The sequence below is a fragment of the Microtus pennsylvanicus genome, chromosome 18, assembly GCF_037038515.1.
Source record: "Microtus pennsylvanicus isolate mMicPen1 chromosome 18, mMicPen1.hap1, whole genome shotgun sequence".
Classification (NCBI taxonomy): Eukaryota; Metazoa; Chordata; class Mammalia; order Rodentia; family Cricetidae; genus Microtus; species Microtus pennsylvanicus.
This window is the reverse complement of record NC_134596.1, coordinates 29,748,976-29,775,510: the sequence shown is the minus strand read 5'-3', so window position 1 is coordinate 29,775,510 and position 26,535 is coordinate 29,748,976. Positions and strand designations below refer to the sequence as shown.

The 26,535-nt window shown below is 47.6% G+C and overlaps 1 protein-coding gene across 2 annotated transcripts in view; it reads left to right on the top strand.

Moving 5' to 3' along the window:
* Homer2 (homer scaffold protein 2) overlaps positions 1-26,315 on the top strand; it is a 98,256-nt gene extending 71,941 nt beyond the window's left edge. Inside the window, exons 4-9 of one of the 2 annotated variants that reach the window (XM_075952285.1) lie at positions 4,250-4,342; positions 8,669-8,775; positions 12,653-12,809; positions 14,976-15,086; positions 15,940-16,020; positions 16,934-26,315. In XM_075952285.1, the coding sequence (XP_075808400.1) occupies positions 4,250-4,342; positions 8,669-8,775; positions 12,653-12,809; positions 14,976-15,086; positions 15,940-16,020; positions 16,934-17,122 (738 nt within the window). In that variant the 3' untranslated portion in view covers positions 17,123-26,315. Of the gene's footprint in view, positions 1-4,249; positions 4,343-8,635; positions 8,776-12,652; positions 12,810-14,975; positions 15,087-15,939; positions 16,021-16,933 lie in introns of both variants that reach the window. The other variant, XM_075952284.1, reaches the window with a different exon arrangement.
* Positions 26,316-26,535: the final 220 nt, after the last annotated feature.

Here is a 26,535-nt window from a genome sequence, read left to right as displayed (position 1 = left end):
AAGGGGACAGGTGACCTGGACGTGGTGATGTATGTCTGGAATCCCAGCACTCAGGAGGGAGAGGCAGGCAGATCTCAGTGAGTTCCTGGCCAGCCAGAGCTACCCAGAGAGACCCTGTATTTAAAAAAAAAAAAAAGAAGAAGAAGAAGAAGAAGAAGAAGAAAGAAAAGAAAAGAAATTGATTAAATAGTCCAGTGTATCTTTCAAGAAAATATTGTACAAAAATTAAGATAATTTAGTAGAAGATCGTATAAATGATTGAAAGTATTGAGGCCATATTATTAATTTCAAAAGTGATTGTAAGTGAGATACACAATATCATTTCATTTTTAGAAGATGAATGCATATAGAAAGCTTACGCGCTTGGTGCTCATGTCTGATGAGACCACAGGTTCTAGAAACATCTTCTGGGGCTACCGATGGCTCAGCAGGTGTAAGGACACTTGCCGCACATCCTGAGTTCAATCCCTGGGACCCACATAAAAGTGGAAGGCAAGAACTGACTGCAGAAACCTTCCTGACCTCCGTATGCACACACAGACACAAAAAACTAAAACAGCATTTCCCCAGGCTTACGAGTGTATGTGCTTTGTAATATAGTCAAGGAGAAATATTAGAAATATTAGACCTGGAGGCGGTCTCTGCCAGCGATAACTTTTTGGGAACTTTGAGCCTGCCTCTGCTCTCCCGGCAGTTGAAGGCTGTGAAGGGATCGCTCTCCCACCAGCCCCGCAGGCCTTGGATCGCTTCCAGTTTTTCATTACTGTAGATAATGCTAGGATAATGATGATTATATCGAAGGCCCCTTTTCTCATATTCTCAATTACCTTCTCTGCAGCTTCCCAGAAGCGATATCTCCGCGTCAGTAGGTATGAATGTTTTTGTCACTTACAATATGTGCTTCCAAACTGCTTCTCAGTGGGGCTGTACCAAAACACGCCACCAGAAGGATCTTGCCAGCACTGGAGTTTATGATTGTAGTTAGTGTGTGCTAATTTCACGGGCAAAGAACAGCACTTCATTATTTTGCTTCAAATTTCCAGCCAGGCCGAGCAACCCTCCTCAGAACTTGTTTATTTACTGTATGTATTTTTCCTCAGGAATTTTGCCATTTATCTATTGGCGTTTTTATCTTGTACAAACTCTGTGAAAAAATAATGGTCTTTTTTTTTTTTTTCTTTTCTGCTATCCTGTCCTGGCTGAGGGCATTTTCCCAGGCTGTTGTTTCCCTTCTGAGTCAGGGGTTTGGGTTTTGGTTTTGTTTGTTTTTTTGGTTTTGTTGTTGTTGTTTTTGTTCCTCCACTCAAAGGCTTTGAACTGTTACGTAGTCAAACCTGTCACGTCTGTGATTTTTCTTCCATGGCCTCCAAGTTTAGACAGTTTCCCTCCTAGCCCTCAAGCAGCAGTCTGATAAACGCTTAATTCTGTTCGCACCCCGGCCTGGTGTTTTAAGGTTGGTCTTTCTCATGGCGGCTCAGCACACTTCCCCCCTTACCACGCCGAGTAATCTTCCTGTTAATGTGTGTTCCCCTCCTGCTGTAAGCTCGTTCTTGTTCAGTTGATTGAGGTCTGTTCATGTGGCTCGTTCCACTCCATCCTGTATCAGCTGATAACGTGTAGATCTGTTCGTTCTGTTTTGTTTTTGTTATTGTTTTGGGGGGTTTTGGTTTTTTGAGATAAGGTCCCACATTATAGTCCAGGCTGTCTTGGAACTCATTATGTATGCAAGGCTGACTAACTTTGAACTCTCAGTAATCCTCCTGCCTCAGCCTCTCAAGTACTGAGATAATGGGCATGAGCTACCATGCATAGCTTATTGTATATCTGGACATGTAATATATTTTAAGTGAACATTTTAAAATGTATCTGTGAGGCTTCTCTTGTTTGTGAATATGTATTTTTACAATTTATTTATTTTAATTTTATGTGTCTCTGAGTGTTTTGCCTGGTATGAGCACCATTTAAATCTGCATGCAGTACCTTCAGAGGCCAGAAGAGGGCATCAGAACCCCTGACACTGATAGAAATGGGTGTGAGCTGCCCTGTGGGTGCTGGGAACCCAACCCTGCCTTGTGCAAGATCAACAAGTACTCTCGACAGCTGTAAGCCGTCTCTCTAGCCCCAATCTCCTCTTTTATTGCTTTAAAACCTCTTTTCCTGAAATGTCGTTCTTAGTTTGTGTCTGTTGAATGTAAGCAGAGTCCTTTACAAACTTAGAGTTCCTTTGTGGAGAGGGACCAAGTCTTTGACATGACTGTTTCCTTCTCAGTAGGCGAGAGCTCATTCAGGAATAAACCCACATGTACCTGGGGCTGGGAGGGGGCGAAGGGGCAGTTTACCAGAAGGAGAAGCAGGGCCCCTCCCTGTCAGGGGTTCCCCAGAGAGGGAGTCGTGGTCTCCATCCCCAATGAGTCTCCTCTGTTTTAAGCAGCAGGTAAAGTGATTTTTCCTTTGACAGCTCTGGACTGGTCAAGACATAGTGAAGCCCCATGTCTGTAGCTTGGTCAGTAGGCCTGCAGGGGGCGCAGGCTCTAACAGGAAGGATGCTCTTCTCCGCTGGGGCAGGGAGGGGGCGGGGGGGGGGGCGGGCTCTGGGGCTTGCCAGCACCCGCTGTCTGTCGGGGCTCCCAGTGCTGCTCAGAGAAGGGAGCTTGTGCTCACCCCAAATGAGCACTTGACAAAACCCCAAGAAATGTCAGGGTTGTGTAGCTTGCTGGCTTTTCTTGTTTGCCGGTGTTGCCATTTTTACCCTCCCCTGGTTTATAATACCAGCATTGTCTGTTAAGCCATTCTCTGCGCTAACAGTGTACTGCTAACAGACCTCAGTCCTCTCGCCAGTCAGTGACTATTGAGCCAGCAACCGATAGCATTTACCTGTGACTTTAGGATTTTTAAAAAGATTCTTTAAATGTTTCCTTTAAATTATGTGTCTATGTGTATCTGAGTGTGGATTTGTGCCCTGACTGCAGTGCACAGAGACCCCAGAAGAGGGTGTTGGGTCCCCTGGGGCTGGAGTTCCAGGTGGGTGTGAGCCACCTGACATGGGCATTAGGATTCATGTCCTCTACAAGTAAGTGCTCTTAACTGCTGAGCCATCTCTCTAGCCCTGGCTTTAGGATTTTTAAACTATGGAAATATTAGAACATTTTTCAAAATAGAGACGATATATAATAATAAACGCCGCACGTATCACCTAGACTTCAATTTTCCTAGTATTGGTTCCTTCTCTTATTGCGGTGATCAAAGCAACCTAAAGCAGGCTTTCTATTGGTTCAGGCTTTGAGGGTGCAGTCCGTCAGGGTAGGGAAGATAGGAAGTGGCTGCTGGTCCCTTTGCATCTGTAGACAGAAAGCAGAGAGAATGCTGGTACTCAGCCCCCACCGCCTTTATGTCTTCTGAGACCAGTATACAGGATGGTATCTATGCTCAGGTGTGTCTTCCCACCTCAGTCAAACCTCCGTGGAAACACTTCGCAGATGTACAGAGAGGTGTGTCTCCTAGGTGGCTGCTGAGGGAGTCAAGCAAAGCAGACAGTGAAGGTTAACGTCACATTAGCATTTTGTCCCGTGTTGTCCCTCTTGCCGAAGCATTGAAAACCAAACTATGGAATAACTAAAGAGCTAGTTTATTGCATTTTTCTATTTTGTACCTGAAACTACCCCCCTGCCATTTTTGGTGTTCATTTTGTGGTTGTTGTTGCTGCTTGTCGGGGTCTGATGATTTATATCGGGCTGCTCTAGACCTCTTTATATGACATGAACTGGCTTTGAGATTTTAGTTCTGTCACCTCAGCCTCCCACGTTCTAGGGGTGCAGGTATGCGCCATCAAACCCAGCCTCGCTTTCCTTTCTCATGGCTTTAACTTCCAAGTTCTTGATTCCCTCCCATGGCGTTTGTGGGTTTTCTTAAACTCTCAAAATAGATTCTTCAGCGCAGGAAGGCTCTATTTCTGTGTCGCCTTTGTATTAAGTTCCGTTAACCAGAGGATTTAAAACATGCTTTCTCTTAGTTACTGCAGCCAGTTAGCACCTGTAACTTTGACACTGCCCCCAGGGTGACCGTGACCAGTGGTGTTTATTGGAAGGAGGGAGCTTTCTTATCTCTGTTTCCTCTTAATGACAGATAAAGGTTTTCTGCCATTTGTACAGAATTTATAAGCTTACAATGGATACAGAATAATAAAGGTGGCTGCTGGGTATGGCCGGAAGTAAGATTCAAGTCAGTCCTGATAACTGGTCTGCATGTTCAGTTTGCAGAGAAGTTCCAGGAGGTGAAAGAAGCTGCCAGGCTAGCCAGAGACAAGTCCCAGGAGAAAATCGAGACCTCGAGTAATCATTCCCAAGTAAGTAATCTGTCCCTAAAATAAATATGGGGGGTGATCAGTAATTGAGATTTCTTCTTTCTTGTCGCTCTTGGCAAGAAGTGGGTAATTTTAGCAGCAGGGCTAAAATCTGAAGGCATTTTTCAACGATTAGCCTGCTCTCAGCAAGATGAAGCGACTTGCGTTTATGAGGCTTTGGGATTTCTCAGGCATAGTACTGGACTCTTGACAGAGAGCTGTTGATACAGTCAGAGCTGCCTGTCCCCGGGCCGCGAAGGGCTTTTGCGGTGACTGTGTTTAAAGGTCAGGGTGTAGCGCGGTGGTAGAACACTTTCTTAGCATATTCAAGACCAGGCGTGTGCCCAGCATTGCAAGGGGGTGGGGGCGGGTCTTGGTTAGTGCACAGTGTCCACGTTAGGCCCATCCTGCTAGGTCAAGGGCAGTGTTGGGCTTTCTGGAATTCCAGCAACCTTAAGGACGGGCGGTGTGAGTGGTGAGGCAGTGTTTACTGACTGTTTTGGGAAGTCCACAGTGGGATGCTCTTCAGTGCTGCGAGCGCCTCCTGCTCACTAGAACAACCGCTCTCAGGGAGAGATCTCCAAGCCTCTCCCCATCTTAACAAAAGATAGGTGGGAGGTGCTTCCGCCCCCTGCAAGCTAGAAGTCTGAAGAGATCTGGCTGTGCCAGGATTTGATTAGCCTGTCTGCTTAAAAATGTGATGATAATGGCTATAACAGACCCATTTAACCTGAGAGTTAGAAAAGTACCAGCATGCCCTGGTGTCGTTGTTGATGAGCGAAGGCTTGGCCATCTTATAGGTAAGAGCAGGGGTGGCTGAGCCAGACAACCTGGATATCTGCCTTGCACACTTTGGCATCAAGTGTGGAGATAGAGCCTGGAGATGCTGTGAGCGGGGAATCCATTTCATTGACTAGGCGGTCAGCAGACATCAGGGTTGTTATACGGCTAGTGATGTGGAGTTGGAGTGAGGACGATGTAAGAGCTCACTGTGTCTCAGGAGGCTGCGGGGAGGAGGGCACTGGGGTGGTGGTTTGGCCTGGGCAGCTGTGGTACGATGAGAAGGATTGGCGGGAGGGGGCAGCTCCCAGGAAGACCAGGCACACTGAAGTAGTCATGCTCAACCCCGACCTGGCCATGAGCCAAACAGAATCGTCAGGGCCTAGGAAGTAAATTAAAGAGAAGGTCAGGAGCGAGAGCCCTGATGGGAGAACCCAGCAATCACTCAGGGTGAGAGAGGCCACCAGGGCACAGGCTTGTGGCAGACTTGGTGGCTGGAGTGATCCACATGGGGAAGGCCTAGGCCTGTCTTGAGGTACATGCCCACACTGTGTCCTGGGATTGCCATAGTAAAAGACACTCCTGGTGGGTTTATGGGACGGAATCTATGCCAGGCCTCAGATGGACAGGAACTTCCCTGGACCTTTCTTAGTAGTCCTTAATCCAAGTGAGAATTTGACTTAGTGGTGTATATTGAGTAATTACACAGGCTGAGTTCTTGATTTGGAAATGTGGGTATAAACTATAGACATTTTCTCTATCTTTCTCTTTTTTTAATTTAGTGTTTAAATTAAAACATGCGTATGTCACATGTTGAGGAGTGACCGAGAAGAGCATGGTATCAGGTCCACAGGAACCAGGTGTTTGCAGGCTATTAGAAATCCCTTATACACATGCTGGGGTCCTGGGATCCTCTAGAAGACTAATGTGTATCTTGACCACCGAGCCATCTCTCCAGCCCCCACGCCCCATGCATATTTAAAGCTACAGAGATGGTTCCTGGTATAGAGAATTCTAACACACTGTCTTTTCCTGAATACCACATTTTATAGATAAAGTGTGCCTCATAAGATATTAAGTAGAAATGAGGTTTTGTCTCGTAAGCCTTAGTTTTTATCCATCCTCGCTGATGGTGTCTGTTTTCCTTTCAACAATCAGCCGCCGATCTTCCTGAATCTTTCCCACGAATGAACACTCTAACCACGTTTTTCAAATAGTTGAAAATTGCTATGCAGTCAGAGTACAAAGACACTTACAGGTTTCATGCATGTGGTAGAGCAAAAGAGATACAGCATAGCTTGCTGTCGAGAAAGCAATGAAGCCGGCCCGCTCTCAGGCTAGGGTTGTAGCTCAGGAACAGAATGCTCGCCTGACAAGCATAAGGTACTGAGTTCCCACCCCGTCACCAGAGAACAAACACACACCTGTGTGCTGTGCCACCATGGAAGGATAGGTCGGTAGTATATGAAAATGTGTGTTTTTAGTATATCTCTCTAGTACATTTTTGTTACTCCTTTTAACCATTGATGAAAATACTTTGTAAGTCACGATCATTTCCTCCTGACTTCCAATATTCCCTTTCAAAACTGCTTTTCTGCCCAGGTAATATTCTAGTTTGTATCATGATGTATTCCTTTTGCCTCTTACAATTTGGGGCAGCTAGTTTTGTTTTGTTTTGTTTTTCTCATTAACATAAATACCATGGCTGTAAGCCTTCCTGCCCATCTGTGAGCATTTGATCATTCTCTGCAGGATAAATTTCGGAGATGGAAACTTAAGGTGTCTGTTGAGGTGTCTGCTCTCAGCCTACTGCGATGATCAGTTCCAACTCCCTCCCACCAGCAGTGACTAAGACTTTCCCATCCCACACCTCACTAAGAAGACTTGTTGATTTGACAAGTTGTATACTATTAAATATGTAATGCAATATTTTTATTAATTCTTTGAGAATTTTATACAATAGATTTTGATTATATTCACCCCAACCCCTCCCATATCCACCCCCATTTCCCCTCCTAACTTCTGACCTTTCTCTCCCTCTCCCTCTCCCTCCCTCTCTTCTTCCTTTCCTTCCTTCCTACTTTCCTTTATTTCTTTCTATAACCCACCAAATCCAGTTTGTGCTGCCCTTACACTTTCGGATGTGAGATTGTCCACTGGGGCGTGGCTGACCTACCAGGGGCCACACCCTTAAAGAAAACTCAATCTCCCTCCTCCACAAGACACCACCTGTCAGCAGCTCCTTAGTTAGGTGTAGGGGCCCCTGAGCCCCACCCTCCATGCCAGACTCTTGACTGGCTTGAACATATGCAAGCCTTGGTCAGACAGCCACGGCTGCTGACTTTAGATACTTGGATGTATACTGAATCATGAACCTCAGTGACCAGTTGTTTTGTTATGCCCCCCCTTCTGTTCCCTGCCCCATGTTTTAAAGGAAATCCAAGATATCTGACTACATCCAAAAATATCTCAGTATATAATTCTAAAAATTGAGGAGTCTTGGGCCAGCGAGACAGCCCGGCAGGAAGAGCACTTGCCGTACAAGCCCGATGGACTGAATGACGTCAGTTGAGTCCAAGGGCCCTGCAGCTGGAGAGAATGGGCTCCTGGAAGTTGTTCCCTGACTCCATGCGTATTTGCACATGCGCGCTTGTGTGCGTTTGCGTGTGCGCACACCCTACACGCATGTACATAAAATCTTAATTTTAATTTAAAAAATGACTCAAGAAAAGATATTTAAATTTCACTTCCAATGCCTACTGCGTATATTTTCCCTGGGGTTTCATTTGCATTTTAATTTTGTTTATGGTTTCTGTTTTGTAATGCAGAAATTTAAGTTAGTCAGGTTTATGCATTATTCTCATGCTGCCTTTAGTTGCCTTCGTGCCTGCTGGAGGCTAAATAGGATCTCAGATCTTATTCAAGACTAGATGAAGTTCTTCCTCCTGGTGGCTTGGTTTATTACAAAAAGACACTTCAGGATATTCATAAGGATGCTAAACAGTATTGAAGCCCGCAAACACCGTATCTGGTTCCTGTGTTTTTAATAAATGTGTTGATCTAGCTCTCCTAGCCAGGAATTGTATGTTGTCTCTGTTTCTGTTACTTTCTGGAGCCTCAAGGATTTGCTACTCCTGGGGCTCCTTATTGTATATAGCAACCCCTTTGACAATTGCAACTTCTGGGCCGGGGTATTTCAGGAGACTGGACATTCAAGCTTGGGAGAGCTTGAACACAGGAAATAGAAACATAAAGTCTGAATTAAGAATCTGTGAGTGATGGCCCCAGGTCTTATCTCATCAGTAAATTGCAGGCTTTATGAACTTCCTGTGGCGTGTTCACTTTGGGCCCTAGGATTGGTTGTCTTGGTCAACCTTTTTGCTGACTAGTCTACACTGCATTCTGGTTCAATGGTCGGTTTGTCCAGACTCATAAACACGTATTTTCTCATTATGCCTAATTTGCTGCCAATATAAGGACAAGCAGTAACATGTGAAGATAATTCACTTTGGCCAGGAATCTGGGTGTGAAACCCCGTCTTCCACTCAGGCATCCAGCGTCAATGGAACGGACGATGAGAAGGCCTCACATGCCAGCCCGGCTGACACACACCTCAAGTCTGAGAATGACAAGCTGAAGATCGCGTTGACACAGAGGTGAGGTTGCTTCCCAACCCACACCCCCTCTTCTTTATGCTCTGTGTTTCCTGGAGGCCTTTCCCGCTGGGCAGGGTGTCGGGAGGTGGAAGACTGTCCTGCTCCGTGCCTCAGTTTACCTCCTGGTCGGAGGACGAAGACCGGTTGATGCCACCGACCAGTGGCAGTCAGTGTGTATGAGTGTGTCAGTCTGAGCCAGTGTGGGTGGAGGATATAGTTATGTGTGAATGCGTGTGAGAGAGTCTGTGTTTTGTTTGTGAAGAGGAACCTTTGACATTTATTCATCTTCGACAAGAAAGAGTTAAACACCCCAGAGAAGTCTATAAAACCCTAAGAAACGTCAGCTGTCTTTGAAAAGCCCTCAGCCACACTCTCAGGAGTGCCCGGTGCCTTTCTGTTACAGCTGGGCTTCAGATCTAGGCGAAAATGCCCTTCAGTTCTGCTTTAAAAAATTCTAAAACCATGAAAAATAATGAGATCACACAAAATAAATAGCATTCCTAGGAGAATATTTGGAAAAGAGGTTTTCTTTATAAAATTAACTGGAGCCAGGTGGTTGTGGCACACGTCTTTAATCCCAGCACTCAGGAGGCAGAGGCAGGCGGATCTCTGTGAGTTCGAGACCAGCCTGGTCTGCAAGACCTAGTTCCAAGTCAGGCTCCAAAGCTACAGAGAAACCCTGTCTCGAAAAACCAAAATAAATAAATAAATAAATAACTGAAAAACATTGGTGAGGAATGTCCAGGATGGCATGGAGCACATGGAAACAGGGTCTTAACACAAGTAAGCCCTGACCTCACTCTGTAACTCAGGGTAGTCTTGGACCCCTGGTCTTCCTGCCTCGGCTTCGCCAGTGCTGGGATCATAAATGCTTCTCTCTTTAAAGTGATTTCTGAGGGTCACAGATGAAAAAATTAATACAAAGATATGTTACTTCTTGTCTTTAAAAATATTTATGGGGAGCCGGGCAGTGGTGGCGCACGCCTTTAATCCCAGCACTCGGGAGGCAGAGGCAGGCGGATCTCTGTGAGTTCGAGACCAGCCGGATCTACAAGAGCTAGTTCCAGGATAGGCTCCAAAACCACAGAGGAACCCTGTCTCGAAAAACCAAAAAAAAAATATATTTATGGGGGAAAAAGAGAGGGGAAAATGTATGGAGATGAGAAAGATGGCTCAGCATTGAGAGCACTTGCTGTTCTCACAGAGAACATGAGTTCTGTTGCCAAAGCTCACGCCTGGCGGCTCGTGATTGCCTGTAACTCCATGGCAGGGAACCTAGCACTTCGTTTGGCCTCTGAGACCCTGGCACACACACGACACACACATATACACAAATAAAACCACAGATCTTTAAAAATATTTGTTGTTAACACATCGTTCTACATATTTATTGCATACAGTGTGAATATAGCGTGTTGATAAAATCAGAGACAGCAGCCACTTCACTTCAAACACAGGTGCTTTCAGCTGAGAAGGGGTAAGAAGCCCGGGTTGTTCACAAGGTTTTGGTCTCTTCTAAGTGGTTCTGCCCGTTAGCATGATCCCAATTCTGACACCAAGAAGTCTTAGATGTCAGATAACAGCACAAGCTGCCCTTGTGTTTCTGGGTCTTCGGGACTGGCTTGACACCTTCAGAATTACTCTGCGCACCTAGCTGAGGGCTTTGGCAAGATGCCCTCAGTTTCCTCGTCCTGGCTAAGAGGGCTCTCTCCTCTCTCCAGACTTCCCCATGTCAGAGGCAGATCACCTTCAGGCCCGTCCCGTCTAATTTCCCCGCTGGACTGTTGAGGAAACTAGACGCAGTAAAGTAACTCCCTGCCCGCCGTCCCAGGACTGCCGTGTTTGCACTTACCTCTGCAGATAGTCTCCGCAGCCCGCCGCAGCCCAGCTGGAGACCCCAAAAGGGCTGTCATTCATTGCCGTTGCTCAGCATCCTGGCTGCCATATGGAACTTAATTCCTGTGAGCTGACCTAGAAATTCCAGAGAGCACAGGAGACTCTTCAATCCCACCTTCTGGATGCCACCTCTTTTTAGATGCTACAAAGCTGACCAGTCCTCCTTTCTCCCCTATTTTTGGTTATTTAAGTCACAGTGGGATGTCCAGATGAAAATATTCCAACCCCAAAAATAAATGTTTTAAATCCGAGTTCAATGCAAAGAAAGGTAAAGGAATAGCCATGGAGCCATTCCCCTAAATTGTCACTTAACTGACACTCATCACCTCTAAAACTCATTAGATAAAAACATTTTGCTGGGATTTTTTTATTCACTGTGTCTCATTTAAAGCTGAAAGCATGCATTTTCCAGTGACATCATAGATTCATGAGGCGATAGCTAGAAAGATAACATATGGCTCAGGTATAGAGTATTAATCTAAATTTTTCTTTCAGTCATTAGAAAATAGGCATTTCTCTGCTGGGCAGAAATTCTCTTTGTGTATGTGTTTGCACGCTCCTGTGTGTGCAGATGTGCATGCATTTGAGGGGGGGGGGAGAGAGAGAGAGAGAGAGAGAGAGAGAGAGAGAGAGAGAGAGAGAGAGAGAGAGAGAGAATATGTACTTGAAGGCCAGAAGTCAACTTTGTATGTTGTTCCTCAGAAGTCATCGACTTTGGAGACGAACACGGAATTACTGTGTCTGTAGAGAGCGAGACTGACTTTCTGCGTGTGTCTGTGTGTCTGGGGCATGTGCACACATGTGGGTGGCCTGCACCTATGTGTACTTACAGGAACCAGAGGGGATGCTGGCATTTTCCTCTGTCACTTCTCACCTTAGTTTTTGAGTCAAGGCTCCTTGATGAAAGCAGCTCACCATTCGGCTGGGCTGCTTCACCATCCAGTCTCTGTGATGCGTCCATCTCTGCCCCTCAGAGCTGGGATTGCATGTGGCCACCTATGCCCAGCTTTTCCATGGGTGCTGGGGATTTGAACTCTGCCCCTCAGAGCTGGAATTGCAGGCACATGTGGCCGTCTATGCCAGCTTTTCCATGGGTGCTGGGGATTTGAACTCTGATCCTCTTGCATTCACAGCCATTACTCTTATCCGGCCCCATTTTTGCTGTTCTGTTTTGTTTTAAGACAGGGTCTCTCTGTAGCTCTGGCTGTCCTGGAACTTGCTCTGTAGACCATGATGGCCTCAAACTTGTAGCGATCCACCTGCCTCTGCCTCTCCAGTGTTGGAATTAAAGGCGTGCATCACTATGCCTGGCTCCCGTTTTGTTCTGTTTGTTGTGATTTTTTTTTTTTGAGGTGGGATCTCTCACCCAACCTAGAGGTCATCAATCATCTGGGCTATACCGCCAGCAAGATCCAGAGATCCTCCTGCCTCTGCCTCCAACCACGGGGGTTACAGACATGTGCGCTGCTCCTGGCTTTTAATCAGACTCGGCCCCTCATGCCCATGTGACAAGCGCTTTGTAGACAAAGCTGTCACTCCAACCATCAGCAGAACTTTCTATGGCTTTGTCCTGTCCAGCTCTGCTCCATCACGTGAGGTCACACTCCGTGCTGGACTCTAAGACAGAAATGAAAGGGGACAAAAGGGTGTGATGGCCGAGAGAACCTGGATCCTCACTGTTGGGAGGGTCTTCTCCGAGCACAGAAATCAAAGGTGAAATAGGAGGCTCTTAAGGATGGAGCTATCCTGGCCCGTGTTCAAGGCAACTCTTCAAGAAAATGGCTGGGTCAGGGGACATGTTCACACTAGAGAGAGACTCCAGTCCCCCTTGGCAGTTGGTGCTGACTGCGAGACAAGAGGCTGAGCTGCCCTTGGGTGAGCGGAGGGCTGGCAGAGTTCCCGTTCCCCAGCAAATGGAGGCGCAGGCTGACGGACACTGAACACCGCTCCTAATCTCTGCCGTCACCTGTCACTCCTACAGTGCTGCCAATGTGAAGAAGTGGGAGATTGAGCTGCAGACCCTGCGGGAGAGCAACGCCCGGCTGACCACAGCCCTGCAGGAGTCGGCGGCCAGCGTGGAGCAGTGGAAGAGGCAGTTCTCCATCTGTCGTGATGAGAATGACCGACTCCGCAGCAAGGTGGGCTTCAGCAGGACCGGGGGCCTGGCCAGCCGCAGTGGCAGCCGGAGACTGGTCACTGAAGGCCCTTGGCCTCTCTCCTCTTTCACCTCCCTCTCTCTCTGTGCCCTCACCCCATGGGCAGGAGAAGACATTTTTACCTTCTCCTTGAACATCTTCCTTTCTTAGTAGGACATCAATGATGTAAATTATCGACTTTGAATTTCCGTTGCTAAGGAAGAGATGAGTGAACCAGACCCCCTCTCAAGGTTCCCCCATATTCCTCCCAGGCTGGCCTTTGCTGTAGGTGACCGTCCCTTAGTGTCTGTGGCCTGGGCTCTCCAGTGGAGGAAAGGGAAGCCAAGGTTAAATGAGAAAATTGATCCAGAATGCTGAGGAGTCTGTTTGCACAGAAACTCTGCTCCCATCCAAGTCATTATCTCCAAAAATATAAATTTGAAAGCAAAAAGAGGAATCTATGTTGAAAGAGGAGAAAGATGGGCGCCAACTGTGTAATGCTTTCTGTTGTCCCACTTTGATGACTGGGGGTTTAAATTTGCTCAAAGTTTCCCTGTAACCAACCCTGTGGTCGGTCTCCTCTGTTCTCCTGTGGCATTGATGCAGTAGTTTGGGGCACTCAGAGATGCCCCTGTAGAGGCTCTCCGGTTTCTGTTTAGACTATACTAGGTATGAGCCCAGAGGGCTTCAGAGAATGCTCTGTAAGTGCAGGGTTTGGGGGGACCTGTCCCTTGGCCCCCATGTGCCCCTTGCCCTGACCGGCCTGTGCAGAGCCACTGAGGTGGACCCCTTTGTTGAGTGCTAATTGCCCACAGAGCTGCCTCATGTCCTTTTTCCATCCCTGAGGTGAGGATGCCGACAGTCAGGGCGCTGGGCCAGTTGCTGAGTTTGTGTGTTCCTATCTGAGCCTGAGTTGATCTGCTGCGGGAGGGATTGATTGCTCCTGTGTAAGCACAGATGGTTTCTCACTCTGGTGATAGTCAGATGCAGTGCTGAGGTGAGGGGTAATGTCATCAGAGCCCAGAGATGAGGGGGTAACGTCACCAGAGCCCAGAGGTGTGGGCTAACATCACCAGAGCCCAGAGATGAGGGGTAATGTCACCAGAACCCAGAGTTGAGGGGTAATGTCACCAGAGCCCAGAGATGAGGGGGTAATGTCACCAGAGCCCAGAGATGAGGGGGTAATGTCACCGGAGCCCAGAGGTGTGGGGTAACATCACCAGAGCCCAGAGATGAGGGCTAACATCACCAGAGCCCAGAGGTGTGGGGTAATGTCACCAGAGCCCAGAGGTGTGGGGTAATGTCACCAGAGCCTGGGAGGGCGCGGGCCTCCCTAGCATGAGCTCTTTGGGTACTGGTTTCAGGCTGGCGGTAGAAGTTGGGGTCATCAGTGTCAGGGGGCTGAGGGTTCAGGTCCTGAGGGCTGGTGCGGCCACTGCTGGGAAGAGGCCTCCTGTCAAAGACTGGCATTGTCTGGGTGTAGCAACGCAGGGTGTCTGCTGTGGGTTGTATGTTGGCTCTGCTCCTGCCATCCACTTGGCACACACGTTCAGGTTTCCAAGAAACATTGAGCAACTGATGACGGTGTCAGTATTGAGGGCTCTGTACGCCCCCTCTGCCTGGTTAGCCCTTTTGCAGGGTCAAGCCCACGAGAAGATGCAGTCCTGAGTTGTACTAGTTCGTCTTGAAGATGATACCCCCATACACTGCTCCCCAGGCAGGACCCTGCTGTGTCTCAGTAGGTGGGGTCACCTCAATGTGCAGCGATTGAGAGATCTTTGACTTCCTGTCCAGTAGCGTTGCTAAATTCCGCTGCCCTCTCAAATCCTTGAGATGAAACCAAGTAATTCTGAACGTGATTAAAGCGATGTCAAAGCCATTCTTGGGGAAAGCAGATCGGTTCAGGGGACCTCTGGCCTGTGATAGATCCATAAAGCAATCCTGAACCTACTCCTATGTGGTCATAAAGAAACCCAGAAGCCCAGCACGTAGGCTGCGTTTCATGATGTACCGGTCCTGGCCTCAGGCAAGCAGAGCCAGACGGCTCAGGGGAGCTGCATGGAACCTATTTGTGGAGAGTATGGAAGTGGGGTAGCCTATGCCTCATTTGAGACGAAAGCACAAAAGAGGTCTTGGCGAGCTCGTGCTTGAACTGTCGTGTTCTTTAAGATCGAGCAGCTGGAAGAACAGTGCAGCGAGATAAACAGGGAGAAGGAGAAGAACACGGAGCTGAAGAGCAGGATCGAGGAGCTGGAGTCCGAGCTCCGGGAAAAGGAGACGGTGAGTTAGGAGCTCTGGGGGCCTTGGTGACCCCGGCCTTGCGTGGCGACCTCTGTGATCTCTGTTCAAAGATACGACAGGTGACCTGGGACCCCTGGGACCGCCTGGACAGAGACTCAGGACTAGCACCATGCCTCAGCTTCTCAGCTTGTAGCATTGTGCCTGTGACTCTCTGGAGAGAACTGAGGGTGGTGGGTGTGGCTCCGAAGGTAGAGGGCTAGCCTAGCATTCATGAAGTCTTGGGGTTTGATCCCCAGTACCTCGTAAAACCACCATGGTGGCACACACCTGTAATCCCAGAACTTGGGTGTAGAGGTCGGAAGATCAGGAGTTCAGTGGCCGTCTTCATTGAGGCCAGCCTGCGATACCTAAGAGGCTCTCTGGGAAGGAAGAAAAGAGACAGGAGACTTAGCAAAAGCCCCACGCGGTGTTAAAGATGACCCGCCAGTAGAAGGGGCTTTTGGAGCCAACCTCACGTAATAGAATGTCAATTCTCACAGTCATTTGTGTTCTGGGAGGGAGAAAGTTAAGCCCACAACACTGGAACACGGGCAAGTTAACGAAACCGCCCTAGGCCTCAGTTTTCCCCACAACAGAACAGCAATGTCCGTGGGTACAGATTTCATGCGATGATCCATCTAAGATACTACACCCTGAGGGTCACTGAGGCTTCAGAAGAGTGCCCGCCTGTTGTTGTCCATGTGAGCAAGACAGGCTCTGGGAACAGCACCCGCTACTGCACACACAGCTCCAGCAATTTCCAAGAGGGTGTGTGTGTGTGTGTGTGTGTGTGTGTGTGTGTGTGTGTGTGTGTGTGTGTGTGTGTGTTTAAAACTGTCTGTCTCCCCCCCAGGAGTTGAAAGACCTCCGGAAACAGAGTGAGATCATACCTCAGCTCATGTCCGAGTGTGAATACGTCTCTGAGAAGCTAGAGGTAAGGTGATTGTGTGATTTGGTCCTGAGGTGATAAGCATATCCCTTATCTCTCCACTCTCCTTCAGTTATGCATCTAGGAGGGTCAAGGGTGGGTTTCTCCTCACCAAAAAAAAAAAAAATACTAGTAATTGTGTGTTACAAACACCCCGGGGGCTGCCTCCCCAGTGTTAGGTTTTTGGTTTTCCCATTTACATGAAGGGTCTGTGCACAACCAGAGTGTGTGTAACTATTTCTTCGCCCACAGAAAAATCCCTGCAGAACCACAGCTGGTTAGGAAGGACAGATGTATACCCCGTATGTACAGGGTCCGGGGATAAGGCCACCTTGGCCTCTCCCCAGCCTGTGACTTTGGGTACTGACCTTCGACCTGCACGAGCTTCCTGGTCTTTCTTCACCCCTAGGGGTCCCTTTGATACACACATAGGACACTTTACTGAAGTACACAACCCCAGGGCTGTGTCGATAACCAGTTTCTGGGCACAGGTTCAAGAAAGTCGTAGTTCATGCCCACAGGATAAAGCTTTTCTTCTATGGCGTTAAGCGTCCTCACTCACAAAGGACTCTTGGCCAGCTAGAGGCCAAGGAGTGCTCTCGTGGGGCCAGGGAAGCAAGCCATGTCACTGTCCCCTTGTTCTGGCTTTGGTAGGATATAACGAAAGGCGGTCTCCACCGACTGCTCCAGAACTGGGGCCCAGATTTCTGATCTTCTCTGCTGGAGTCTGTGGGAAGCCCTCTGGGTAGAACTTGCAGTCTGCATTTCTGCTTGCTGCTTGAGGTGTTCAGGCCAGCAGTTGGTCACCTACCCCTTTGACTCCTCCTCCTGGAGAACCGTCAGGACTGACGTCTTGAGTGGCAGCTCCATCCTCCATCCGCTGCTGTCTTCCAGACCCTTCTCCCTCTTGTCTCGCCAGGCAGCTGAAAGAGACAATCAAAACTTGGAAGACAAAGTGCGGTCTCTAAAGACAGACATCGAAGAGAGCAAATACCGACAGCGCCACCTGAAGGGGGAGTTGAAGAGCTTCCTGGAGGTGCTGGATGGCAAGATCGATGACCTCCACGACTTCCGCCGAGGACTCGCCAAGCTGGGCGCGGATAACTAGGCCAGGCCAGGCCAGGCCACGAGTGGCGAGTGTGTGTGTGAGGTGACGTAGGCGTAGGACATCCTCCATTTGTGTCGCTTCTGCCAATGCAGGTGCATCCTGTCTGTCTCCAGACCAGTCGTGCCGTCCACCCAGTCCTCCCGGATAGAAACTCTCTCGCTTCTCTGGCCTCGTGAGGTGTGGGCAACTGGAAGCTTCTGACTCAGGAATCCAGAACTCGGTCTACCTTAGCCGTTTACCCAGTCAGGCAGGGATGTTTATATCGTTATTTTTTTTTTAAGGGCTGTTGCAACCCTATGAACTGGGTGGGTGGGGGAGTATTTTCTAATCCAACTATCAATATCCTTTACAACAGGCCACTGGGCGCCTTCTACTGAGTAGCATTCAGGGTGTGTGACTATCCGGCAGATTCTAGTCCATGGGGCACATGAGGGGATCATCTCCTCCCCTCCCCCGTCTGCATTTTGATGCTTCAGCCGATGTGTCTAACCTTTTGACGTTGTGATACAGCTTCGTCATCCATAAAGATCACACTCAAGGATTGACTTACCCACAGAGAAATAATTGTCAAAAAAACCCCAAACAAACAACAAACAAACGACCTTACAATGTTTTAAGTCAGTTTACTGTTTTGTGTTGGGGCATATTCTTGGTTATCCTTGGCTACATGTAACCCTCAGACTGTAGGTCAGACGTCCCTTCTTGAAAGGAACCATTTAGTGGAAACTTTACCAGAGGGAAGAAAACCCAGAAGTTTTGGGGTGTACCTACAGACAGGAACTCCCCTGTATCCACTGTGCCCCATCTTCCCCCGATTACTACGGTTGCGGCAATGTTTCTTTTCTTGTTTTGTTTTTTTGTTGGTGGTTGGTTGGTTTTTGTTTTGTTTCTATTTCCGGGCGTCTGCTTACGCTGTGGGAACGGATGCAGGAGTGTGCTTAGCTAGCATAGTGCTGGGCACACCACAGGTGCTTAATAAACATTCGTTCAACTAAACACATATAGTGCTTTAATCGGATCCCACAGCAGAGTTCAGGCCCTGTGGAATCGTGCACCATCTTCCCTGGGCTGAAAAGATGACCTGCAAGGAATGCAGTCTGCTGCAGGCAAACCCACACGTGGCTCTGAGGAGGGACACCGGCAATGGAGTGACCCTCCTGCAGGGTGCCCAGCCTTGATCCCCATACAGGTCATTGCCATGGGACTACCTTCTCTTCTAGGCAGAGCACCTGTAGTCTGAGGCTTCTAGGATCCTGGGAGAGCCTGGGATAGGAGCTGCCACAGGCCTAGAAGCTCAGCCAGGTTCCTACAATGGGCTTGAATGACCGAGAAGATGTCCTACAAGCTGTGAGAGTAAGAGAGCTGCTCAGGTGGCAGCCCTTGGCATTGGTGGCAGAGCAGCTCTGCTCTGCCTGGGTCTGCCTTCCCTTAGGTCCTGCTAAGGAAGGACCTGGAGCCCTAAAGCTCTCCTCTCACAGACTTCTTGGTGGGGCCATTGGGCACTGAGGTCCACCCACAGGCATCCATCCTTAAGAGAGACGCCCATGGGATACCCTTCTAAATGCCCTGGTCAAGGGGAACTTTGGTATTCCCCAGCTCTCTAAGAACCCTCTAGATATGAATTCACACAGTTAAGAATTTGTCCTCGTGACTCTGGTTCATGCAGACAGCCTGAGGAAGGGGCCGGGCCGGCTTGTCTGCCACCCTGGCCCCGTGGTGACTTCCAAGCCCTCATCTTTCCCTGCTGTAGCAGTCACTCTGGTCATGGAACTCTATTGGGATGGGAAAGGAAGGAAGGCTGGCGATATGGAGTGCTGAGGTGTGTTAAGGGGGACCCGTCAAATTGTGGTGTCTTGTGCAATGGCAGTGGTCACCTGTGATGTAATTCACCCCCGGGTGTGACTGGCTCCGCCTTCCCCTGCAGCTCCCAATAGGATTCATCAGTAGCAGCTCATACTGGTCCACTGGGGAACAAAGACTGGGCTGGCTATGACCCAGCCTGGGTAAGGGGCTCTCATCTTAGACCATCTTGGCCTCCCTGTCTGTCAGTAGCCTGGGCACATGGCTGACCAGGAGCAGCAGACGCCGGGATCCTCATCTTGGGCTTCACAGGTAGATAAACATAGACATGTAGAAGGAGCTCTTGGCTGGCGAGGGTGTGAGCTGGCGACAGGACCGTATGAACATAGCTGCTAAAGCCCCTTCTTCGTCCGCATGGCAGTGACTTCCAAAAGTGCTGAAAATGGAAATGCAGAAAGTTCTGGAAGTAAGTACCACAGTGGGCTGACGAGTCCATGATCCTTCTTGTGAGCCGTTGAAGAGTCTGGCAGCTTCTCGTAGCCAGCAGGTGGGGAAATGAGAGTTTTGGGGCATCCCCCAAACAGCCGCAACCCAGGAGCCTGAGGACCTAGGGACCTCTCGCAGGGTGATTTAGACTCCGCAGCAAACATGTGCGAGACTAAGCACTGACCTTCCCCTCCACCTGCTTTCTCTAAAGAGCTCATGTCTCTTATCTGCTCTCTTTTTAAGAACAGTCGTGACCCAGAAACAGCCTGGGTGGTCAACAGGAGGCTGGCCCCAAATACAACCTCCAGCCCTGCAGAAGGTAGGCTCTGACAGAGTAGACGAGCCACTGGTTGTCCAGTGTCCGCTCGCACTGATGGACATGCCTCCAGTTGTGATGTCCGGCCCAGCCCTGGGACGGTCGTCATGACCTCAGACCCTGTGCAGGTACAGCGAGCTGTTGGCTCCCGGCGATTACTGCCGCGGTGTGTCCCCTGAGCTCTCCTGACAACTCGAGAATGGCGGTCTGTGCCTTGCTTTGCTGGCTTTCTGCAGCCATTCACACGGGGCCTAAAAGAGGCCAAGGAAAACTCAGAGAACTCTTTAACCGTAACCCGTATGCATTTCTGACGTAAGGCTGGCAGGGACAGGACCTGCTTCTGGAGCCTCAGGAATGTAACTAGAAGTGCAGATTGGGAGAGCCACACAGAGCCTGTGCTAGCCCTCAGGTCATCCCCCCAAGAGCTGTCACTGGAGACCTCAATTGGGGGAGAGAAGTTGGCAGAGATCATCAGCAGGAAGCGGAGGCAGAGAGGCGTGCCCAGGGGACCCCAGCTGTGACCAGCAGCGCGGGCTCTTGGGTCTCTTGGACCTTGGTCCACTGTTCTCCTCAGAACCATATCGCGGTTCTCCTTTGATGTTTCTTAGATGCCAAAAAGAAATAAATATTCATCTGCCCTAGTAAAAACACACTGTATTATTTCAGTGTGTGTCCACAGCGCAGGACAGCCGGCAGGGGACTGAGGCCGATCACGCTTCTGTTGACCAGACATAGCGAGGCCCGTTTCTGAATGGTTCTGGTTTGTAGGGGACTCTTCAGTAACCTCCGTGCTCTGAGAGGCCAGTTTGGTAGAACACAGACTGGCTTTAAGTTCTCTGCTGGTGGTTTTCATGGGTGCACACTCATCTTTTTCAAGAGGCAGCAGGCCTTTGACTGCAGGGACAGAAACGGTGTTCCCGTCCAGAGGTGGTCGGTCCGGATGAGCCACAGCTGGGGAGGCGCTGCTTGTCCAGGGCTTAGAGCGGTTTGCATGTATGAGCTGCCCGCAGGGGCGGCTGCTCTCCCTTCTGCGGGCTGCACAGCCACAGCCTTCAGCTATGTGATGGGCAGCATGTACTGCATTGGATGTGAGTCATCAAAAAAAGGGTGGCGTGTCATAGAGTCCGTGAGTGGCCGTAAAGCATCGTGTCCACTTTGCGGGGGCTCTTTTCCTATAGACAAATCCCCTCTCCTGCAGACCCCAGGGGCAAACCTCAGGTGTAGTAGCCAGGTGCATTCTTGGAAAGGAGGCGACCTGATAGGAGCTCCCCTTCAGGGAGCGCCAGCCGCTGCTGTTTGCTAAGAACTGATAGTAAGTCACTAGAAGTTACGATCAAAATTCAGGGGGACCCCACTGGAGTTTGAAGCACTTGCAACACAAACCGGAAGCTTTCCAGTCAACGTCCGTCCGTACATATTTTGAGTGGTAGGCATGATTTAAATAGACCAAGATTTCTGAGTATGTGGTTTCCCCAAAGAAATAGACGATATTCTGGGGACAGTGGGGTGTGGAGCAGAGCCCTGAGCAGGAGTGTGAATTACTTCATGTCTTTTCCTTACACCTTCCCTCTTTAAAATCAAATCTGTCAAGAATTCCTATTTTGGTAGGAATTCTGAGCTGTGTCAAGTGTCTGTGTGTGTGCGCGCGCGCATTGGGGAAGACAGCCTGACAGAAAGCCGGGGTAACACCTAGGAGAGATCAGCTACAGCTCCGTAACTAGGAGGAGTCTTGCAGTATTTCTGGTGGTGATGCTGAATGTTCTGGACTCCGCTTACAAGGCCTTGTGGGTCTCAGACAGTGCAGCCCTTGCTGCAGAGCAGCCTCTGGGCCACAGGGACCCCTCCAGAAGCCCAGCGTGTTAACAGTGGGCCACAGTGGAGTCCACGTTTGTACACTTTGTCGAGAGATTGGCAGGAGACTGATGTTTCACAGCTGCTGGGGATATGATGCTGCCTCCACCCTCCCCTCCCTCTCCCTCTTCCCCTCCCCCCCCTCCTCCTCCCTCTCCCTCTCCCCCATATCTCTTATCTCTTTTGATAGGAAGGCCTGAGTTTCATCCCTTGTGCAGTGTCTCGTGATGTCACAGCAGGAAGGCATTCCCTCATCTCCATAAGAGCTTAGTGCTAAGTATGGACTGGATAAGCAAACTATTTCATGAGTAACACCTTTTTTCTTTCTAAACGCTTTTTTGGAATATAAGTAATAGATACTTGTTTTTAAAAAAAGAAACTAAAGATAAAAGGAACAAAAATCACCTGTTGCTCCACCGTCTGATTGTAACCACCGTTAACACGCATGGCTCGTCAGCTTCCCCGCACAGCCGCTCCCGTTCCTTTTCCGTGACATACCAACACCATCTCATGCACACTCTTCACGTAACCCACTCACCCCCTCCAACACTCGTGAATGCACTTCTCCATTGATAGGTACGAAACTAGTGCTTTTTAACCGCTGAGTGGATCGTACCTTGGATGTCTAAGCTGTTTCCAATTTTCTACCCTTGTAGTCAGGACGCCATGAAATTGTCCTGACATCTTTGTAAACTGTTCAGAATATTGACTTAGAATCCATCACTGAAACCAGTCTTCCCTGATCTCCAGACCGTGGCTCCTCTCCTTCCTAGACCTGAGAGACTCTACTCACCAGCCCCGCTGTGGTCAGACTGTAGAGTGTCCCTGATCCTTTGCCTTAGCGAGTGGTGACATTCCAGGGGTAGACCGTCTTCCAGCCTGGGTCCTTGAGTGACTTTATGGGACGGCTCCTTTCTCTCCACCCCACCCACCAACCTACGTGGACCTGTGGTCCGAGCCAGAGATAAACCTTACAGGTTTTACCCCCGGGATTTCAGGGTTGGTGTTTTTACTGCAGCATAACATAGCCCCTGTTTTAACCAGTAAGAAAAAAGGCATGCATGTTTTTAGGGTTTTAAACATATTTCAAATTGCCTTTCAAAAATACGTCCCCCAAGTATCCCCCCCACTAGCAATGTGTGTGAGCCCCCTGCTCCCTCTGTAACACTGACATTAGCATGGAGCAGGAGCTAACAAAGTTACATTTTTTTTATTAAAATATCCTTGTTGGCAGAAATATTTCTTAGACTATATGTTTTGTGTCTTCCGTTCATCTCTGGCCAGCTTTCTTATAAGGTCTTTAGCAGTCGCGTCGATTGGTTTTTTTAATGTATAGGTGTTTGCCCGCATGTAGTCTGCGCATCACTTGGATGCCTGATGCCCAAAGAGGCCAGAAGAGGCCATCGGATCTCCTGGAACTGGAGTTACAGAAGGTTGTGAGCAGCCATGTGGGTGCTGGGAGCCAGACCCTGGGCCTCTGAAAGAGTAGCTAGTGCTCTTAACCACTGAGCCATCTCTCCATCCTCCAACCCCTTTTATTTATCTTTGGTTTTGGTTTTGGTTTTTTGAAACAAGGTCTCAACTCTGTAACTGTGGCTAGCCTGCAACTCACTATGTAGACCACACTAGCCTTAAATTCGTGGCGGTCCTCCTGCCTCAGTCTTCCGTGCTGGGGTTACAAGCTTGCTCCACCACACACAGTCCCATTGATTTCAAAGTTTTTTCAGAAGTGTTATATAAAAATTAAAGTTGTATTATGGCTCTTAGAAAAAAATGCTTAAACATTAAAAAGAAACCTTTTTAGTCAACTCTGTCTTTTTCTTTATAGTTAGTCCTTTGCTGTCACGATTGCAAAAGGCTTCCCAGTTCTAATTCTAGTATGTTTTACACATTTGTATATTATTCTTGTGTGTTCATTGTGCTGGCACACTCCTATAATCCCAGAACTTGGGAGGTAGAGGCAGAAGGATTGGCCGCACAGCAAGTTTAAGAACCAGTTGGGCTACAGAGACCCTGTCTCAAAAAACCAGCCAGGTGTGTGGCGCATGCCTTTAATCCCAGCACTCGGGAGGCAGAGGTAGGCAGATCTCTGTGAGTTCGAGGCCAGCCTGGTCTATATAAGAAGTCCCAGGCCAGCCAGGGTTGCACAGTGAGACTCTGTCTCCAAAACAAAATAAAACAACAATAACAAAAAAGCTTCCTTTCTATTCTGCTCGCAATTTAATTCTAAATTGCACAGCACTACCTGGGGGGGGGGGGGGGACGATTCATTCTCTACTGTTATCAAACTGCATATTTATTATTGGCCCCATCCTCCTAGTGGCCGTAGACTTTCCTGAGTTGCCTGCCTGTATATTCTAGTACTGGTACTATAGTGTTTGGTAATCCTAACTTTGGGTTTAAAATTTCCACTAATGAAATTTTCTAAATTTCCTAGTCCATTTTACATACTAATATTTACCGAATAAATTCAGGGACCATTTTATAAATTCTGGAACCATTGGAAATTGAATTATCTACTATTTCTGTATTACAAAAGAAGTAGCATCTTTATAACCTCTCTTGTTTCATGAAATTTATAATGCCCAGTTTTATGTCCCTTGGTGTATTTTTTCCAATAAAGGTAATTTTTTTTATTGTGATTACTGTTGTAAATGAGATCTTTTTCAACAGTTTACTCTATAACACTGCATTGTTAATGGAAATCCTTCCCCTTGGTTTTCTAATTGAGGACGCTACATACAGGTTACATAAATGTAAATATGAAAAAACTGTAGAAAATCAATGTCTCTCCTGTAGTCAAATTTCCCTCTGATCCAAGATCCTCAACAATTATGTAAAATACACACACATACTGTCTCTCTCACACATACACACACACTCTGTCTCTCTCACACATACACACACACTCTGTCTCTCTCACACATACACACACACTATCTCTGTCTCACACAAGCACGTGCACATACATACATACACACACTCACAGGTGTTTTATCATTTTGACAGTCTGATGCAGCCCTTCTGCTATTTACGTCCTTTTCTCGGAAGGTCTTGGCCGCCAGGAAGCATCCATCTACCTCATTCTTAACTCTGCGTGGAAGTGTGCGTCGGCGAACAGGTTTACATCATCTGTGTTCGGCCAGTCATGATTCTTTTCATCCTAATACTTTTGTTCTTGAGACCATTTGCCTTCTTCATAGGTGATAGTTTTGATTAGTGACGATAATTTTCTGTCCAGATTTGTCCATGACTGTGCTGGTCTGGAACATGCTTCTCCGCGGCCCCTCCCCTGGTGAGTCTTTTCCAGCAGCACATGTGTGACTCCATGTTGGATGCTCAAGCCATGCTCCTGTGTCTCTAGTTTGCTGGTAATTTTACCAGTAAGGGATACTGGGGTTTTAGGAAGCAAATCTTAACTCCTGTCACGCTGATCAAATGATTTTTCTCTGTCGTGACTTAGGATGAGTTGGTCCTACTGGGGGTGGTGATATTAGCAGAGCCCTCTCCCGTTTCTACAGAAGCCTGAGGCAGTCACAGTGTGTTACCCTTTTACCAGACATCTTCTTCCAGAGTTAACAGTGGCTACTCGCGATCGCTTGGTCTTTGGCACATTTTTACTTTGTCTTATTTGTGCTTTCGGATTTTTCTATAAAAGTTGTATAATAAAACGAAGAGCGTTACAATGAGAAAATACTCTTCTTGATTTGGTGGGTTCCTTTTATTTTGGAATTTCATATCTTATTAATGAGATGAGTGTGGTTTTTCTGCTGTCTTTGTCAGGTGTTTTTATGTGAAGTTCCTTTAAACTATATCTTGGGACACTTTCTATATCTTTTTATAGGCCCTGGGATAGTTCAAATAATATTCAGAACTCCCTGCTCTTTGAAGTTTTTATAACAAGCATAAACTGTCCAAGTCTAGTGCCTTTTAAAGAAATAATCTTTTGATAATTAAAATTTTTTTCCCATGTTCATTGGTCTCTTCAGAGTTTCTTCTTTTCTGAGATTTTTGACAAATTTAAATTTTCCCTAATGATAATTGTCTTTAAGTTTTTGGGATCTGTTGACATGGGGTTGTGTTATTTTTCCCTTAGTGCTGTGTGTCTATGCTTCTCATTGTTATTCTGATTATTTTTCAATAATTAGTCAGTTTTCATTCATCTTTTCAAAGAACCAGCTTTGGAATTTACATGTAAATTCCTAGTTTTATCATTTTATGATTGTTGGGTTTTTTTTTTCTATTTTTCTTCCCCCTGGCATTTTCCCACCTTTTCAAGTTAAAGGCCATCTTGACTTCCTTGTCAGTGAAAGGCACACTAACTCACACTGCAGGACTGTGACCTTTCCTCTGAACATATCTGTATCCCATAAATGTTGATGTATGATATGATTGTTATAAATAATTTACCATTTCAGAGTGGAGGCTGCCTTTTACTGAGGAGTTGTTTTAAATCCAGATCATTTGGTATTTGTTGCTGTTGGCTTTTAACATTTGTTACAGACCTTGCTGTCAAAGAGGACGATGGCCTGCGTGTTTTGGAGTTCATTAACATTTTGTTAAGACCTGATAGATTTTTAGTTTTAATAAGTCCCCCAGGAAGTTGAAGAAAGTATATTCTTTGAAAGCAACGATATTTGACCTATGTGTATCAATTTGACCTTACTAAACATACTATTATGGACCTTTAATTTTTATTTACTTGATTCATTAAAGACTAAGAAAGGCTTGTTCCCAGTATCACTGTCGTTTCTGCTTGTGTGTTTTTGTTTGCCATAGAAAAAATGACCAATTGCTTTCTTAAAGGCTCGTCCCCTTGGTTTTTCCTGGCTTCGTTGTAATAGAATTAGTTATGTAGAAATACACACACAGCTCACCAGAATCTTTGTGTGTGTTTTTAAGATGACAAAAATCTCTTGGAAACCCTTGTGCCTTGAGGTGTTTGGAAATGCATGTTGTC